The sequence below is a fragment of the Colletotrichum aenigma genome (genome assembly GCF_013390185.1).
Source record: "Colletotrichum aenigma strain Cg56 chromosome Unknown KSG_Cg56_contig07, whole genome shotgun sequence".
NCBI lineage: Eukaryota > Fungi > Ascomycota > Sordariomycetes > Glomerellales > Glomerellaceae > Colletotrichum > Colletotrichum aenigma.
In genome coordinates, this window is record NW_023500913.1 from 3240871 (window position 1) to 3258341 (window position 17471).

The following is a 17471-nucleotide window of genomic DNA, read 5'->3' on the forward strand; positions in this document are numbered from 1 at the left end:
GCGGCGAGAATTACTTGCGGGGTTGGATTACCGTGTTGCCTAAAGCAAGCTTAGGTTAAAGAAAGATTACTGGCTACATGTATGATAAACGGAAGCGACGGAAGCATTGCAGGACCTCTGCAGAAGTTCGCTGGTATCTAGAAGGCCTGTAAATAAAACATAATTTACCAATAGAGCGAGCGCCGGCGCCACCGTTGTGCCTGATGTCCGTACCCAAAGCCTCTCAACGAGTGCAAAGCCAGAACCCCGTCGCGACCGCTACAACTTCGAATTTCTCACCAAGAGTTCCCCGAAGACCTGTCCCGAAGAACTTGAACCTATAGGGCTCCGCCGAGCAACATGCCAGACACATGGAGATGACAGCCACAATCTCTCCTCTGCCGGTGGCTTGCGCCGGCCTCTGAGGACCCGTCCCCTGAGGCTTGAGAGGTGTCCCGTCACCAGTTCGGACCCCGGGCAGAGATGTCGGTCGGGGCAGCCAAACCAGCTGGTAGCCCCAGGTACATCCGACAGTGTCCTTGATCGTCTTGCCGCCCGTGAAGTTCCACCTGAACCGCTCCCAAGTAAGCTCGCCGTTGGTCACGATGGGTATCTCAAAGATCCACCGCTGTCGAGAGCTGACGAACATGCTGCCGCTGCTCATGGTCGTGGTGAACTGCTCCTGGTGAAGTTCCGGGCGAGCCTCGACTGTGACGATAATGGATCGCATGAAACTCATTCCGGGCGATTTGCCGACTGTCACCAAGGTGTCGTGGCCGTCGGTGGCACCATCGCGTATCGTGATTGTCCCTCTCTTCCCGCTAAATGTTCCAGCACGGTAGGCGGCATAGCTGTGTTTTTTGTCGGGCGAAAAGATCCGGAACTCGGGCCATGGCGAAATCGGGCCCCAGGTCCGCAGCGCGGGTGGCATTTTGACTGTATCGGAATCTGCAATTGCGCCGTTGGATGTCGAGCTGCCGGAGACTGATTCGGAGCGAGTGTTGTCGGGCGCGTATCGGGGCGGCTGTGATGACGGAAGCAGCTTGTCCGTTGGCTGACCCATTATCCACCTATAAGACGGAGGGCTCTCGTAGGACCCGCCACTGGACATGGACGCGATCGGAATAACCTCGCATTCGACCGGGTTGGTCCTCGGGACCAGAACAGGATCCCTCGGCGACATGCTGTTCAGGAACTAGGTCGTCGGGTGGCTCGAATTTCGCAGGAGTCGGACAGGCGGCCGGACAGGCAGCACACACATCAAAGGTATACCGTACATTGCAACTTCAGGAGACGATCGCACGAAGGCTGAAGACCACATCTAGATATAGGCCAGCTAGCCACGATGGCAGACGGCTCCTGTGAAGGAAGGCCCGGCATTGATCTGGCAAGCGTCGTTTGACATTTTGGCAGCCTCATAATGCGGAGACACGGCGAATCGCGTTATCATTGGGTCCTTTCCTCGTATGGAGGATTTCTGAGTGTGGCTTGCAATCCAGCCTTTATTCTTTTCGGAAACCTAATCCTGCGTACTCTATTCCTCGTGTAGGCTGCATAGAATTTTGCTATCTTTAACAGCCGCTCGGACGGTAAGCTGACCGAATTATTCATGCATCTAACGGTCGGTGCTGCTTTGGAGCAATGTTATTCGTTTACACGGCTTGAGAACGGTTGAAGGATCATTTGCCGGTCACCGCTTGCAATGCCGGACCGAAGTGTGGGTCAGTCACGGAGTCTTCGGAGAGGTGGGTCGTCAACGGAGCCCCACCCTGGCCGGAATGGCGGCCGAGACATTGAGTGCCGACGCTGGAAAAAGCCTTCTCCAAGACCCTTCGCCGTTGGGTCGCATCGCTGATGCCTGGAATGGAATCATCGATAGCCTGCAGGGGATATTGGCTTGGCGGCTTACCGATGCCACGACATGCGCCCCTGCCGTCGCCAGTTTCGAAGCCCGAAAATACCTCGAACAGACAGGGCTTGCTGCAGTGGGGGAATGGCCCTGCACATGGGAAATCCGCCTGGGGCTTACTCAGGACATCCCGGTTGACAGCTCGAACGGCTGGGGGATGGGGACCGAGACTTTATTCTTCGGCGATTCTGGAACTCCTAAGACGCAATTAAGTCGCCGTACCGCCCATATTTGCAGAGCAAAGACTCAAGGCGCTGACTCTGGACCCCAGATGCTCTCCCGCAGGCCGACGGAAAATCATCCAGGCACCTTTGCATCGTAGTCGGCTAAAAAGGACCAAATGAACAAACCGTCTGTTGGACCCTGGCTCGTCTCGGCGCATGCAGGACAGAACGAGGTGCCATGTTGGTTCTAGCGCCAGGCACAGAAGATGGTGCTAAAAGATGACCAACACACGCCACCCCCAAACGTTGCAATCTCTGATCTGTCGCGTTTACCTTGTTCGTCGGCGATGTCTTGCGATGGAGCTGCTCGCGATGTTCCAAGTGTCCCCATGGCTCCCTTTAAAGCTGAAGACCAAAAGATCGCGCGCACGTGTGAAACGACCCAGATTGGTTGAATCCACGAACTCCCAACGCCACCACTTCTAATCGTCGGCGCACGAGGTCAAAGCCTTTCATGAACGCCCCCTGACTGCAATTTCCTCTCCAAAAACAGCATGGGGGGTCGCAACCACTAAACGCCACGAAGCTGCCCGCTCCTCGAGAACATGGTGCAAACAGGCGGGCTGAATTGTCCGCGATCCCAATGCAACCCACGCCTGCAGGTCCTCTCGTAGGACGCCACGGTGCTAGGTGCCCACACACCACTGCGTCCGAGTTCCAGGCCCGAAATCGCCGTCAGACGGGAATGGAATGGAAGGGTGAAAGAACAATCGCGCAGCTTCATAATGGCGCCCTGCGCTGCCTCACGCGCCCATGGCCTCGCCGTTTTGACAGAGAAACTTCTCGTCATTCTGCCTCTTCGGGTTGTTTTGCCCCCCTTGCCTCCTGATCGGGCCTTCCAACGGCTGACGGTCGAGTCTCCATTTGGACCGTGTTTGCTTCACGTTGTACGGAATAGCATCATTGACGGACGTTGTGACCGTCAAAACCCGCTCGCTCGCCCCCGTTGAAGTGGGCTGAATCTGCCAATCCTGCGCAACATTGTGCGTTTCCGCGTTCGAGAACACAACTCTAATCATTCAACCGCTGGGACGAAGGAGCAAAAAGGACGACGATGATGATCAGGCCGCCATCTTGGGCCCTGTGGGCTACGACGCTGTCAGTCATGCTTGGCGCGTCCGCCGTCGCGGGCCAAAAATTGGAGGACGTCCTCGCGAAGCAGGCCAATCTCACAACTTTTCGCGATCTTGTCAAGGTGAGAAGAAAGCAAGAAAGCACAGCCAGCGGGCTCTCAGAGCCTGCTGCATCATAACTAGCCAGTGCGGGAGCGCTCTTTGATATATACAAAGGCTTGAGGGTCGCATAATGCGCATGCGCAGGCGACACTCAGATCCCCGAATCCACTCCACCACGATGTCTCAAGCCTCGAGAAGGACCAAAAACAGCTGGGTGACTGACTCGAGGCAACAGGGAAACAGCGAAATCTTCTCGAAGCTGCCCAAATCCGGCGTCACGGTACGTTATTTTGCATCCCAATCAGACCCCTTCAGCTGTCAAACCTGCACGAAGAGCTTTGGCGATGCACCTAGCGACAGCGGCATTACCCTCTCTCCCTTCGCCCTGTCACACTTAGACGAACCGATGGGGCCTTATCGTACAAGCCCTTCATGCAGCGCGAACAAAACATCCCTTTTTTTTTTTTTTAATTTCTCGGGACAGATCTTCTGACGAACGCCAGATCCTCGCGCCGAGCGACCAGGCGTACACCAAGGGCCAGGGCTGGGACTCCGACAAGGACGGCATCCCCGTCGCGCTCCAGTACGGCATCATCAACGCCAAAATCGCCTTCGACGCCTTGTTCCCGGGCAACTCGTCTATCGAATCCACCCTGCTCACGGACGCGCGGTACTCCAATGTCACGGGCGGGCAGAGTGTGCTGGTGACCAAAGGGCCCAATGGCGAGGTGGTCGTGACGTCGGGGGTGGCCCAGCGCACGACGGCCGTCGAGATGGACATCGAATTCGATGGCGGATATGTTCAGATTATCGACAGCTTGATGGTCCCGCCGGCTCGCATTGAAAAGACTGCGCGCGATGCGTATACTGATCTGACGTCGTTCCTGGGGGCGCTGTACGCGACCGACCTGGTGACTGAGTTCGCCGAGACGCAGAATGTCACCATCTTTGCGCCGCGGAATGCCGCCTTTCAGCAGATTGCTGGCACCGTGTCCGCGATGAGCAAGGAGGATCTCCGCCGGATGCTGCAATATCACATTGTGCCTTCAACAGTGTATGGCAAATCAGCCCTGGTGAGTGGAGCGAAACTTCAGACGGGGGTCAATGGGAGGAACCTCAGCGTAACGCTCTACAACAACGATATCTTCGTTGACTCGGCGCGCGTCATTCAGACGGATATCCTTATCGCCAACGGCGTCATCCAGATTCTTGACGCGGTGCTGAACGTCAACTCGAACAACACGTCGCCCAACGTGACCGCAGTAACACAAGCGCCCGTCTTCACCGCCACAGGCACCGCGGAAACAGGCACCGCGGCCCCGACGCCATTCGTCTCCGCCCTCCCGTGCACCACGGACTGTCCCGTCACGGGCAGCGCCAGGGGTGGGGCCGGAGGGACGGCGACTGGAGGAGTCAGTTCCAGCTCGAGCACCGGAGGTGTGGCCGCGGCTCGATGCACTGGTGGCCTTGCCGCTGCAGGCGTGGGGTTGGGGTTGGCTGTGGGTGTGTTGGGGATGGAGGCCATGGGTGTCGTCGTCTGAGGCGGACGGGGTAACATCGGGGGCAGGGAAGAAAGATGTAATGTCGAGATGGTTCATGGGATAGTTCGGGCGAGAGGCTCAAGTCGACTATGCTGCTCACATGGCTGGTGGTGGTGCTGCTGCTGGCAGATGCAAAAAGGAGGGGGGGGGCGAGGGCGGACTGTGTTTCTTTCTGCGTTGTGCGTGTGCCGCTGTGCCGCGGGAAGGGACCGAGAGCGGACGGAAGCTGAGATACCCGTGCATGATTTGAGAGCTGGCTTCGATGGTAGCCTTGTTTTGTTTTGTCGACTGTTGGTTTCTTTCCCCATTTGATCTCCATGATCTGCAGCCCTCTTTCGTGTTCGCTTCTGCGTTTGCTGATGTTGGGTGTGGTTCGGCTTCTGCTTCTCTCCCCCATTCTATGGGAAGATAGACTTAAAAAGTGACGAACGATCAGCAAACATCTCACTTGGCATTGCCAATCGAATTCTGCGCCTTATCGTACGACGCGACTAGAGTTTCGCACCAATAGCCCCCTTCTTCGAACTCTGGCGGCTTGGTGAGGGAGATTCACGCAGATGCAAAGTAAGGTTTCTACCGCCGGGGGCGGGGAAAAGGGCCGGAGGTGAGGGAGCAGCGCGCGCAGAGTGTCCAGAGGGCGCGCGGAAACGGACAGCTGCCGCGGAGTTTGTTTACTGGCCTTGGGGTTTTACTGGCCTGGGCTGCGCTTCATGAGACTCGACTGAAGTTTGACACCTTTATCCGTGCACACACTGGTCGCGAGAGCCTCGGTCGGGCAATTCTCGTCAAGCTCAAAATGATCTTCTCGCTCGCTGCTCATCACTGTTGATCAGCGAGCGATAGGGCTGTGAATTGGAGCCAGGCGATGCTGGGCCAAGTCAAACAGGGACCCAAGACAGAGCCAACTCTAGCGCCGGGGGAGTCCGACACAGGGGGCTAGAAGCCAGAGACACGCGAGTCGTTCCTTGCAGCATGCTACACAAGATCTAGCAGCCCAGAGTCAGTCTCTGCGTTACTGTTGCGGAATGCGTTTCCTCCGGCAGATCTGCTACAGCAGGGAAAGGCTGCCAAGGCAGAGCCAAGGGGGAGGCAGCGAGAAAGCTTCACCGGCCGTCTGCTGGCTGTGTGATCTGATAGACTGCGGAGAGAGAGTGACAAGAGAGAACAGACCAGAGGAGAAACATGACTGGAGAGTGGGACGAAAGTGTTCATGAGGTGATGGCTTGGGACCAGAGTGCGGGGACAACTCGATACGGAGAGGATGCTACGGTACGGTGACTCTGACTCTGGGGCCTCTCGCCCAGCCGGTAGATGGCCGGCGGAAGTATCACAATTAGATAAATCGTGTCTGGGACATGTTGTGGGATGAGCCCTCTTCACAATCGCATTCTTCAGACACAATCCCCCGATTGCACCGAAACATCAACCCAATCAACCGCCAAGGCCATCTCGACGGGTCTCTCGGTCCCCAGATCAAGAGACCAAGAGGGCAGAGTCCACCGTACAGAGTGTGCACGAGGGGCGGAGGCTAGGCTATTGACAGTGCCGTGTGTAGGGTCATCCAGCCTCGATTACCTAGCACTCAATGCAAGCCATGAGTCTCTGCACCCTAAACTGTCCCGCCGGTAGTTTAGTCGAGGGAGGATAAGACGCTAGGGGACAGGGCGGCCTTTTTATGCGACAGGGGTCTTCCCAGCTGAGCGTCCGAGTTTAAATCTGCAGCCGGCGCCGCCCAAGGATGCGCGGATGCTTATCTGAAGATGTGAGGGTTGTCGTGTTTCATGATGGCTTCATGATTTGGGAGCAAGCAACTCTGGCCGTAGCTGAGGTTATCGGCTGCCCGACAGACGACCACGCCCCCTTGGCGGTAGCAAGCACACCATACAGCCGCCAAGAAGAACGAGAGCGAGCGGGTCCGACATGGTGTTTTTGGGCTGGAGTTTGGACACTTCCGTGTCGGCTTCGAACCAGACGGGAAAGTATGAGGGAGGGACAATGCAGGTCATTAAAACCCCATCTACTGCTGTCAGGGCACATGACAGAGCGCTCTTTTAGAAGTCTTTCCCCTCCCAGGCTTCGGCGAACTGTCCGTCAAAGGCCCCATATACTTTCCTTTCCTCTTTGATTTGTCTCGTTCTCGAGACTTCTTGAGCTGGCCTCGCGGATAGCTGTGCTATTCTTTCCTTTACTCTCCCTCATTTCTCCAAGTTGTTTCGATTTTCAACAAGAACAAAGAAGCGGAGACATCACATTCGTCATTTTAGACGGGAGGAAAGATTCACACACGTACATACGCATACGAACATAGATACCGGTAGCCGACAATATGAGATTTATCTGGTGGACGGTGGCGTTCGCCGCTGCGGCGATGGCGCGCCCACAAGCCCCGCCTGGGACTCCGACGAACTCGACCCCGACGAGCACGACGCCAACGCAGACACAGCCTCCTACCGGCGGTGCTGGAAACGGCAGCGGTGCCTGTGGACAGATCCAGCCCCAGATTCAACAATTCCTCCAGGCCAGTCCGAAGGGTACGTGATCTCGTCTTCTGTTGGGATTTTGGTGTCGTCATGATCTTGAGGGAGGATTAGGTGTGGGTTAGGACGAGACTTTGAGCTATTCAACACGCTTTTGATGTGCGAAGCAACTAACAATTCCCTCAATAGCGACACCGAAAGTTAATGCGCAAACCGCATTTGACTGCCTTCAGTCTGTCCCGAACAAGCCTGGACCGGCCAAGGATCTCATCAAGAGCTTAAAGGCATACGTCCAATGGCAGAGTACGCTATCCTGGCTCAAGAACCCTCCCGCATCATACATGCTTCCGCCCACCGACATCGAGGGCGGTCTTTCAAAGATTGGCGAGAAGGCGGCTGCTGGAGGCTACAAGAGCGAGTACGATTTCCAGCTTGAGATTTTCCAGCTCTTCGCGTCTGCCCATGACGGCCACTTCGCGTTCCGAGGCGACATCTTCAAGGGCTTCAGCTTCCGTAATACACTCGCCAGCGACATTGTCTCAGTGTCTCGAGATGGTATTGAGGTGCCAAAACTGTATCACATGGGTAAGTTACCACCAGGCGGCTAAGGTGGTATTTTGCAGTTTGCTAATCCTTGTAGGACAACTCGACAACAACTCTTCAGCTCCCGCCATCATCAGGATCAACGGCCGCGATGCCGCGACTTTGCTCGAGGACCTTAACCTGAAGTTCAGCGGTTACCAGGACCCCGACTCTCAATGGAACGCGAACTTCAAGTCCTACGCGTTCAAGGAAGCGGTCCCTCTCATCGCCGCATCTCTTGCGTTCCAGGGCCCGAAGGTGACCATTACCTACGACAATGGAGAGGAGAAGTCTGAAGACAGCTTTGCACTCATCCGTGCCGGAGCAAACTTCACCAACGTGAACAATGGTGAAGACTTTTACAACAAGTTCTGCAACCCGGATGCCAACAAGACCCCTGCCAACGGCACCAAGCCCGATGCACCCAAGACCAGCTCGCCGCCGCCCCCGCCTAAGCCGACCATCGAGGGCTATCCGTACCCTGTTGTACGTGACAGCGGTGCCAATACCACTTCTGGGTACTTCCTGAACGGCACTGGTTATGAGGATGTTGCTGTTCTCTCTGTGACGTCCTTCGCGCCACCCGATGCGATCGACGCCACTGAGTACCTCACCAACTTCCAGGACACCGTCGCCAAGTTCCTCGCCGAGAGCAAGAAGGCCGGAAAGAAGAGGCTTGTCGTTGATGTCGCTGCCAACGGCGGTGGTTTCGTTGTTGCTGGCTTTGAGCTGTTCGCCCAGGTTTGTACCATAATTCCCTAGAAGCGTGAATTTTACTAACGTCTCATCACAGCTGTTCCCAGAGGTTGACCGCTTCCAAGCCAACAACCTACGTCTCTCAGACAGCATGAACATGATGTCTCGCCTGGCAAACGCCATCCCTGCCAACTTCACGCCAAGCAGTCCTGAGGAGAAGGGTGCCCTTGAGGCTCTCGCCAGCAGCGCTGTCATTAGCAATCTGTTGCCCGGCCAGGTCTTCACTCCTGATGAGCAGGCCTTCACGACGGTTGACCAGATCCTGGCTCCCGTCTCTCTGAATGGCGATACCTTCACCGCCTACCAAGAGGCCCCGCTCAACCAGACTGACCCGTCATTCAACCTGACTGGTGTCGGTAACAAAGCCAACCCGCCCCCTCGCGTGTTTGCTCCCGAGAACGTCCTTCTGTTCACTGATGGAACTTGCGGCTCAACCTGCACCATCTTCTCGTACCTGATGATCCTGCAAATGGGCATCAAGACCACTGTCATCGGAGGACGTCCTCTGTCGGGCATCATGCAGTCCATCGCCGGTGTTGAGGGTGCCCAGGTCTTCTCCTTCAACGACCTTACCTCTGACGCGAAGGCTATCCTCGCTCTAGCTCCTAAGGACAAGAAGGAAGAGGTCATGAACAGCGACGTCGGAGAACTGGCTAAAGGCTACGCCATCAAGCGTGCCACCACCCCTAAGTCCGCCGGCGCTGTCAACGGCAAGAATGCCTTCTCCATGTCAGATGCCAAGACACCCCTGCAGTTCCTGTGGGAGCCGGCCAACTGCCGCATCTTCTACACTAAGGAGATGCTCACCCAGCCCGTGGTGGCGTGGAAGCGCGCCGTTGACGCAACATGGAACAACCCCACACAGTTCTGCGTCGCCAACAGCATCTACCCCGTCAACAAGACCACAACGCTGGATCCGTTCTTCAAGCAGAGCCGTAACAACACCGGCATGCCAATGAGCGTGGCTTCCACGGACGGTGTTTCTGTCTCTGGGCTGAGACTAGCACTTCTCATTGCGACTCTCACGGTTGCGTTGTTGAGCCTATAGATTTCCTGGGTAACGGAGATTTGGTTTTGGAAAACAGCGATTTTGAAAATAACAGCGTTGCATCAGAGACCTGCCGTTTCAACGGTGAAACTCTCGCGAATGCTTCAGGAAAAGGCGGGAGAGGTGCTGAACCCAAACCAAAGCGTCGGGCTCCTGAGAGTCTGGCCTTGGGGGGGGGGTCGGACAACCGAGTCGTGCCGGGAAGCCGGGAGCTGGATCCTTGAGAGTTGAGGGCTGGTGATGGGATGAGATGGGAGGGGTTTCTACTTTGAGGCAATAAGCATTACTATTTTTTATACTTTCTATTGTCTACTTTCTACTACTTGATTCGGATATTCGGAAAGCCTATTTGGAGTTTAGTACGGAGGGGGGGGGGGGCGTACTGGTTCGCCATAGATGACAACCCTAGTTAGTGAATGGGGACGGCTGGGTTGGTACAATGAATCGATTCTACCTCTAATGGCTGATTGCTTTTGTACCAGTGACAACTGATACTGCATGGTGATAATGAAGAGATTGAAGGGTTAATCTAGTGAGAACGAGTCCTTCGTTGTAGAAATCAAAGTTCGAGATCGCAGAGAATGTCTAGGATGGATTGACGATCTTCGGCCAGTGGAATTCCAATTACCTGATCTAGGTTTCCGATGATGAACGGTGTGGGATATCCAGCGTTCCATGACCAGGCACTTTGGACTTCCTTCCCGGACTACTACGAACCTTCCGGGGGAGATCCGATCAGAGACGGCAGGATGAGGACATCCCAGGTATCAGACGATATCGCGAATCGAGGGACCCTCCCATGGTACATTGTCTCAGGCGGTGCGATATCCATGCGGCATTCGATAGGACTCGATACCCCGGGCCGAAGATCTTGCGCATTGGTAGACAGAGATATGACAATAATGGCTACTTATGATAGGCACCTGTAAGCAGAAACATGAAGAAGTCCAGCTCGCCGTCAACATTCGATCCCAAACGCAGAGGCATTGACCTACGTGGGCTGCACCAAAGGTTCGCCTATGAATTGGCGGCTCTTAAGAACGTCGTGAGCTATGGTTCAAGTAATATTCAGGTAGTCGCGCCTATAATTCACTGCATTTTTTACAGCGGCCCGCCGCAGTCTTCTAAAGGATTTATTTTGCGACAGAATGATCCGCATCCCAATTGACGATCGCTCGACCGCTTCCCCGCCGACCGGGACCTAAGCCGGCCGGTGCCCCGCCCGATGTCCCGCCCGATGTCCCGCCCGGTGCTCAGGAAGTTTAGTCATCTTATGCTACCCTGGGGATGTTCTAGAAATGGCATAGACTGGCCTGAAGTCTGCGAAGATCTCACAAACATCCTGAGCAGTCACCGTAAGCTTTTCTTCGATTATACCAGAGGCACAAGATACATCCTCGGCGGCTGTCAAACCCAGCTTGCCCCGCACTATCTTCCGCGCTCACCATGACTTCAACGTCTGCTACAGGTGTTGAGTCGGTATTCCGCTCGCTCATTCAGCACCTGGATGAGCAAGACTGGGATGAAGTTGAACGCAGAGTCCAGCCCATCATCGACTACAATGGCCAGTCCTTGGCTGCGACGGTATTCTTTGCCGCCGAGAGTAATTCCCTCTCGCCAGGCATGAAATTGCACAGAAAGCTAGAAACGATCATTGTCGACACCAGCAGCAACGCTGTTGCTGCACGCTACATCAAAATTGCCGGCTCATCTGATTCCGCGCCCGGGTTTCAAGAGATAACCTTCGCATGGTTCGTCGACAATCGCTTGGCGAGATGGCAATCTCTTCGAGACGAAGCCGGTTCCGAGTCACAACATTCTGCAGTCCCTAGAACACCAACACCTATCGGAGACCTCTCTTCTAGACATGTTGAGCTGGATCTGAAAGAGCTGTACAAGGCTTACATCACCAGTATCAACGGCAAGACGATGGGGCGTGACTTTAAACGCTTTTGTCAGCCTGAGCTGGAACATAACGGCCGTAGGCTGACAATTACTGAGTACATTCCACTCATCAGCGATAGCCAGGACGCTATTCAAAACCTGCACTTCCACATCGAGGAGTTATTCGTCGATGAGGAGACGCAGCAGATTGCGGCACGGCTGGGGTTCACTGGGACCCCAGTCCGTGAATGGGGAGGAGCGAAGCCCAATGGGAATTCGGTCAAGTTTCATGAGAACGTCATGTACCAGTTGCATGAAGGCAAGATCGCGCGTGTGTGTTCGGTCATTGAGTTGAATGTCTATCGACAGCAGTTGAGCTGAGGAATCAGCAAGATTTCGCTGTATTCCTAGGCGGTCAGGAAGAAAGCAATGCTGATGATACCAAAATAGAAGTAACCATTTCCTACATCATTAGACCTTCTTCCTCCAATCCAGACAGGTGCCATATGTTCCGGCACGACCCGAGAAACGTGACTAAAAGCACTTGCGACGACACATCAAATTGGATGCAGGTCCATTTGGAAGCGGGCCTGTGACAAAGAGTCTGCTATCCAACATCCAATGATGTCAGAAGCCAAGCTTCAGTGAGCAACATTCAATCCACTGGCCCTTGCATCAACGCGAACTTCTCGCGGCGCAGACCGTTCGGCATGTAGCTGGCCAAGAGCTCTATCGCTGATCAAATCGAAGCGGACCAACCCGATTTCAACGCGACTCATCCGCTGCGGGGTTGAGACATGGATGGCGATGTCGAGACCGAGCAGCATGAGCCGAAGGTGCCATCGACCGTCCGCGATGCCTGCCGTGCTGTTCGATTCAACGCAAGGAACAGGTAAGGTTGGATGCGCACATGGGCAGAGTCCCCACGCGTCTTTGGGCGGCAAACTGAAGATGACCCGATATTCTTCCTCGATGCGCTCGAATGAGAGCTCTCCATCCGCCCCTCGGAACCCGGTAGTGACGCAGTGGATCCGGGGGATATCCCGGCTTCAAGACCGGATGCTCCCTTGGTTTCTCCAACTTCCCCTCATTTTCTGTCTCCTCATCTGAGCTGTTCCTGGTTTCTCCAGCTTTCCCCACATTGACAGGAAGAAATTGGGACCAAAAGTCCGCCTTTGTTGACGCGACCGAGCTTCGACATCACCACCTCGCCCGGCCGATGTAACAGTATTTCTCTTTATGAGCTTTTCCACCATCCAATCCCGCCGTTGGTACCGGCCGTACCCCTGCTGCTGGCTCATGAGCACGCCAAAGGTCAACCGAGCCGACCGCGCACTCCGCAATGCCAAGCTTTCCTTGAGCTCTCCATCTCGGGACTGAAGCCACCGACATGCGACATTCACGATAATTGTTCCCCCGTCTGGGCGGACAAACAGTTGCGGAGGGTGACATGGGTTAGAGGGATGCGGGGTGAACATCTTCCAAATGAGCCGACACGCTCGCGAAATGAGCGCCGTCACGTCTCTCGGCCCCAGATGATTGGGTCTGCAGGTCGCATTGAATGTGACGGTTCAACTGGTATCCATTGTGAGGCCGGTGATCCGAGCGGGGGATGAGCTCATTGTTGGTCATCGTGGTCGACGCTGGTATAAAACCATCGCCTGTCCCTGACAGCGGAAAATCGCCTTGGGCCTGGTTTGACACCTTCGCGTCATTGCACCCTCAATCGCAAGCAATCGGGAAGCAAAATGGTGTCGCTGAAGTCGGCCATTCTGGCCGCTACCTACGCCGTTTCGGCTGCTGCTGTCGACATCACCGTCAAGGCCACCGGCGGCAACGCTACTAGTGGTCACCAGTATGGATTCCTTCACGAAGTTTGTACCCTGTTTCCTGCTACCTCGCTGATACAAGTAGCTTACTGAGTATTTCCTAGGATATCAACAACTCAGGTGATGGCGGTATCTACGCCGAGTTGGTCCGCAACCGCGCTTTCCAGTACAGCGACAGATTCCCTGTCTCCCTAGACGGTTGGCATTCTATCAACGGCGCTGTCCTCACCCTGAAGAATTTGAGCGAGCCCCTCTCCGCCGCCCTCCCCGTCTCCGTCAACGTCGCCGGCGGCAACGGCTCCGGCTCGATCGGTCTCGAGAACGATGGCTACTGGGGCATGGACGTCAGACAACAGAAGTACACCGGCTCCTTCTGGGTGAAAGGTGCCTACGACGGTGTCTTCACCGCCTCCCTCAAGTCGGCTCTCAACAACGACGTCTTCGGCTCCGTCGAGATCGAGTCCAAGTCCACCGCCGAAGAATGGGTTGAGCACGCTGTCGAGCTGACCCCCAACAAGGATGCTCCCAACAGCAACAACACCTTCGCCATCACCTTTGACCCCGCGGGCGCTGCCGACGGCTCGCTGGACTTCAACCTGATCAGCTTGTTCCCTCCCACGTACAAGGACCGCAAGAACGGTCTGCGCGTAGATATTGCCGAAGCTCTTGCTGAGCTCCACCCGAGCCTGCTCCGCTTCCCCGGCGGAAACATGCTCGAGGGCATTGACAACAAGACCTACTGGGACTGGAAGGACACTCTTGGCCCTCTTAAGGACCGTCCTGGTTTCCAAGGTGTCTGGAACTACCAGCAGACTCATGGCCTGGGTCTCATGGAGTACCTCGAGTGGGCTGAGGACATGAATCTGACTATCGTCATCGGTGTCTGGGCCGGCCTTGCTCTCAACGGCGATGTTACTCCCAAGGAGGATCTTCAGCCCTTCATTGACGATGCCCTCAACCAGATTGAGTTCATCCGCGGGCCCGTTGACTCTACCTGGGGAGCCAAGCGTGCTGAGCTCGGACACCCCGAGCCGTTCGACTTGCAGATGGTCGAGATCGGCAACGAGGACTGGCTCGCTGGCTACCCCGGTGGCTGGACCTCCTACAAGGAGTACCGCTTCCCCATGTTCATGGAGGCCATTAAGGCCAAGTACCCCGACATCACCGTCATCTCCTCCGGCGCCACCACCGACGGCGATGGCTTCGACATCCCCGCCCCCGGCATCGGTGACTACCACCCCTACCGCACCCCCGATGCCCTCGTTGAGGAGTTCGACCGCTTCGACAACGACATTGGCCACATCGTCGGTGAAGTCGCCGCCACCCACCCCAACGGCGGCACCGGCTGGGACGGGGACCTGATGCCCTTCCCCTGGTGGATTGGCACCGTCGGCGAGGCCGTCTCCCTCATCGGCTATGAGCGCAACGCCGACCGCGTCCCGGGGACCTTCTACGCCCCCGTCCTCCGCAACATGAACCGCTGGCAGTGGGCCGTCACCATTGTCCAGTTCGCGGCCGACCCCAAGCTGACGACCCGCTCCACTAGCTGGTACGTCTGGGAGATGTTCGCCGGCCACCCTCTCTCGCACACCCTCGAGGCCTCCGCCGACTTCGGCCCCGTCTACTATGTCGCTGGCAAGAACGAGGCCAAGGGCAACTTCGTCTGGAAGGGTGCTGCCTACAACACCACCAACAGCGAGGACGTGCCCGTCACCGTCAAATTCGAGGGTGTTGAGGCTGGCACTAAGGCGTCTCTGACTGTGTTGACTAACCCCAGCGGAGACCCGTTTGCGTACAACGACCCTCACTCTGGCGTGAACATTGTCGACACGCAGACTCTGGTCTTGACTGCGAATGAGGATGGTGCGTTCAACTTCACGCTTCCCGAGTTGAGTGTTGCTGTGTTAGATACGGATGTTGCTGCCGAGGCCAAGATACTGAGGGGTATTGAGATGCCGTTTATCGCCTAAGCGGTTGGAGAGACTGGCCATAAAAGCATCGGAGTCTGCTGAATAAAATCAATGTTTCTTCCACTCAGATCGCCGAGACTTGGTAAAATGCTGCGCATCATTGTGGGTCCATGAAAGACGGGAAACTATGCAGCCTGACGGAAACGGAGCCTCTGTGCCGCTGTGTTGCATTAACGTAGTCGCCAGAGTTTGGAATTCTCTGGCCATTTACAAGGCGCAGTTTATGCTTTTGCAAAGCCATATCGTTTCTGCTTACTCTTGAACCCCGCAGCACTTAAGACCTCTGCTTTCCTAAGCCCTTTTCGCTCTTTGATGTCTGAATCCTTGTGATGATCTCGCACTATCTGCGTCGTTTATTTTTTTTCAAGATAATTTAAATATCTATATCATAGGAAATATGCTTAGATGTCATAGTGAGACCTGCTTAAAGCCCTTAGTCATTGTTGTAGGTGGCCTTCTATAGTGCTAGACTTATTGCCCTGTTCTGCTATTGGATAATAGCATCTATAACTATAACAATATTTGCTTTCCTCGCCCCCTATCTTAGCAACGCCGTTGTTTCATGTAGCTAAAATGTGTGAACTATGATGAGAATGACGAAATGGAGCAAGATGAAAATACTCGAATCGACCACATTGATGCTGGTTGTCCGGTCCGCAATGCGAGGTGATTATCTCAGATTATCATTGAAACTCTTATGTTAGCGCAGCAAGACCATACTAATCTCGTTTTGATGGTACCGACGAATTAAGTCTTACCCCGCCACCTTGCAACGCCATCCATAATGTCAGATACGAAAGCTTTTATTCCATACTCCCTTCTCGAAGCATTCGGATCCTCGATATCACCCCAGGTGAATGCGATGACATACTCCATGGAACTTCCGAGTCCAAGTATATAAACTAGCATGGCCAGTTCTCATCGTCGCTGTACAGGAGTGCGACGAACGCAAAAGTCTCCCATCATGGATTCCGAATATCGAAACGTCATTCAAACTCCTTAGAACACAGAAGCATATCCGACCAACTTATGAGAAGAACTCATCGCCACTACCAAAGGTCGTATCCTGGGAACGATTTCTATGTCGACCTACACCCATTGGATCTTAAATTCCTCAAGGTCCGGAAAAGAGTCAACCGTAAAGAAATCATGCCAAGTGCAATCCCGGACGCGAAGCCAGGTCGGCGGAACCTTCAAGCGGAAAGGCTCCCCTGAGTGCCCCCCTCCTCCTGCGGCCTTCTGCGGCTTTCTGCGGCCTTCTGCTGTTCCTATATGGGCTACATAGGTAGGAAAGAGACAGATAGGTAGGAATTTGCGACTGTAGCAATCGACAAATGGACGATGGACCTCAACGCCCAATATGCAGCCAAGACCTCTAGCACGTATCCTTTGACAGTTACTTCAAAGGAGGATCCCTTCTTTTACACTCCAGCTTGATTGTCAATCCAGGAAGGTCAAGGCGCTCCGCTTGGATTAAATCGAGCAGGGCACCTTCTCTTGCTCTTTAACTTCATTGTCAATCCAGAAGGCGCTCCGCTTGAATATTGGATTATTCAGCCATTCCCACAGTCCCACGGTTGATTTCTCCCTCTTTAGACTTTGTCCCACTCTGACAATGTCACAACATCGTCTTGCGTCTTTTGCCTGATTACCGAACGTACAAACACTATCGGCAAATTCTTTCACAAACCGACATTAATCCATAATAACAACCAAGCCTTTTGGAGTTCCTCAGAGATTGGAAACCTCTCGCATTGTTCGGCAAACCACTTCGCCTGCTGTCATGTCGCTCTCAAATACCGAGAACACCCCTCCAAAACCAGGAGACTAGGATTATCTCCTCCGATGGAACATCTTGGAAGAACTTGCTCCTCACTCGTCTGGACAGTTCATCTACGCTTCAGTATTCAGAGGATGGCGAGCAGCGATGGCGAAAGACAACTTTCGACGACTCAAGCTGCGGGTATCCTGTCTAGAGGACTTGAACAGGATGGTCAACCCGGAGCAAAGGAAATTAGTCGGGCATGTTTGGCTCAATATCGAGCTGGCCACCTACACGTGTCAAAGCAGTAAGAATACTCGACGAGGAGGATGAAA

At 54.8% G+C, this 17471-nt stretch overlaps 5 protein-coding genes across 5 annotated transcripts; 4 read left to right on the forward strand and 1 right to left on the reverse strand.

The window, feature by feature from the left end:
• Window positions 1-223: 223 nt before the first annotated feature.
• Window positions 224-1162, reverse strand: CGCA056_v011134 (uncharacterized protein; the record flags this gene model as incomplete). Its single annotated transcript, XM_037326381.1, has 1 exon — window positions 224-1162. The coding sequence occupies one exon, from the start codon at window positions 1160-1162 to the stop codon at window positions 224-226; it is 939 nt and encodes a 312-aa protein (XP_037175104.1).
• Window positions 1163-3217: 2055 nt separating this feature from the next.
• CGCA056_v011135 (Fasciclin-like arabinogalactan protein) lies at window positions 3218-4828 on the forward strand (the record flags this gene model as incomplete). The annotated part of the gene is made up of 3 exons (XM_037326382.1): window positions 3218-3307; window positions 3523-3567; window positions 3791-4828. The coding sequence occupies 3 exons, from the start codon at window positions 3218-3220 to the stop codon at window positions 4826-4828; spliced, it is 1173 nt and encodes a 390-aa protein (XP_037175103.1).
• A 2326-nt stretch (window positions 4829-7154) lies between these two features.
• ustP-0 (Peptidase S41 family protein ustP) lies at window positions 7155-9691 on the forward strand (the record flags this gene model as incomplete). The annotated part of the gene is made up of 4 exons (XM_037326383.1): window positions 7155-7359; window positions 7495-7890; window positions 7946-8628; window positions 8681-9691. The coding sequence occupies 4 exons, from the start codon at window positions 7155-7157 to the stop codon at window positions 9689-9691; spliced, it is 2295 nt and encodes a 764-aa protein (XP_037175106.1).
• Window positions 9692-11137: 1446 nt separating this feature from the next.
• On the forward strand, window positions 11138-11956 carry CGCA056_v011137 (uncharacterized protein; the record flags this gene model as incomplete). Its single annotated transcript, XM_037326384.1, has 1 exon — window positions 11138-11956. One exon carries the CDS (start codon window positions 11138-11140, stop codon window positions 11954-11956), a length of 819 nt encoding a protein of 272 aa, XP_037175105.1.
• Window positions 11957-13323: 1367 nt separating this feature from the next.
• Window positions 13324-15374, forward strand: abfA-0 (Alpha-L-arabinofuranosidase A; the record flags this gene model as incomplete). The annotated part of the gene is made up of 2 exons (XM_037326385.1): window positions 13324-13449; window positions 13509-15374. 2 exons carry the CDS (start codon window positions 13324-13326, stop codon window positions 15372-15374), a joined length of 1992 nt encoding a protein of 663 aa, XP_037175747.1.
• Window positions 15375-17471: the final 2097 nt, after the last annotated feature.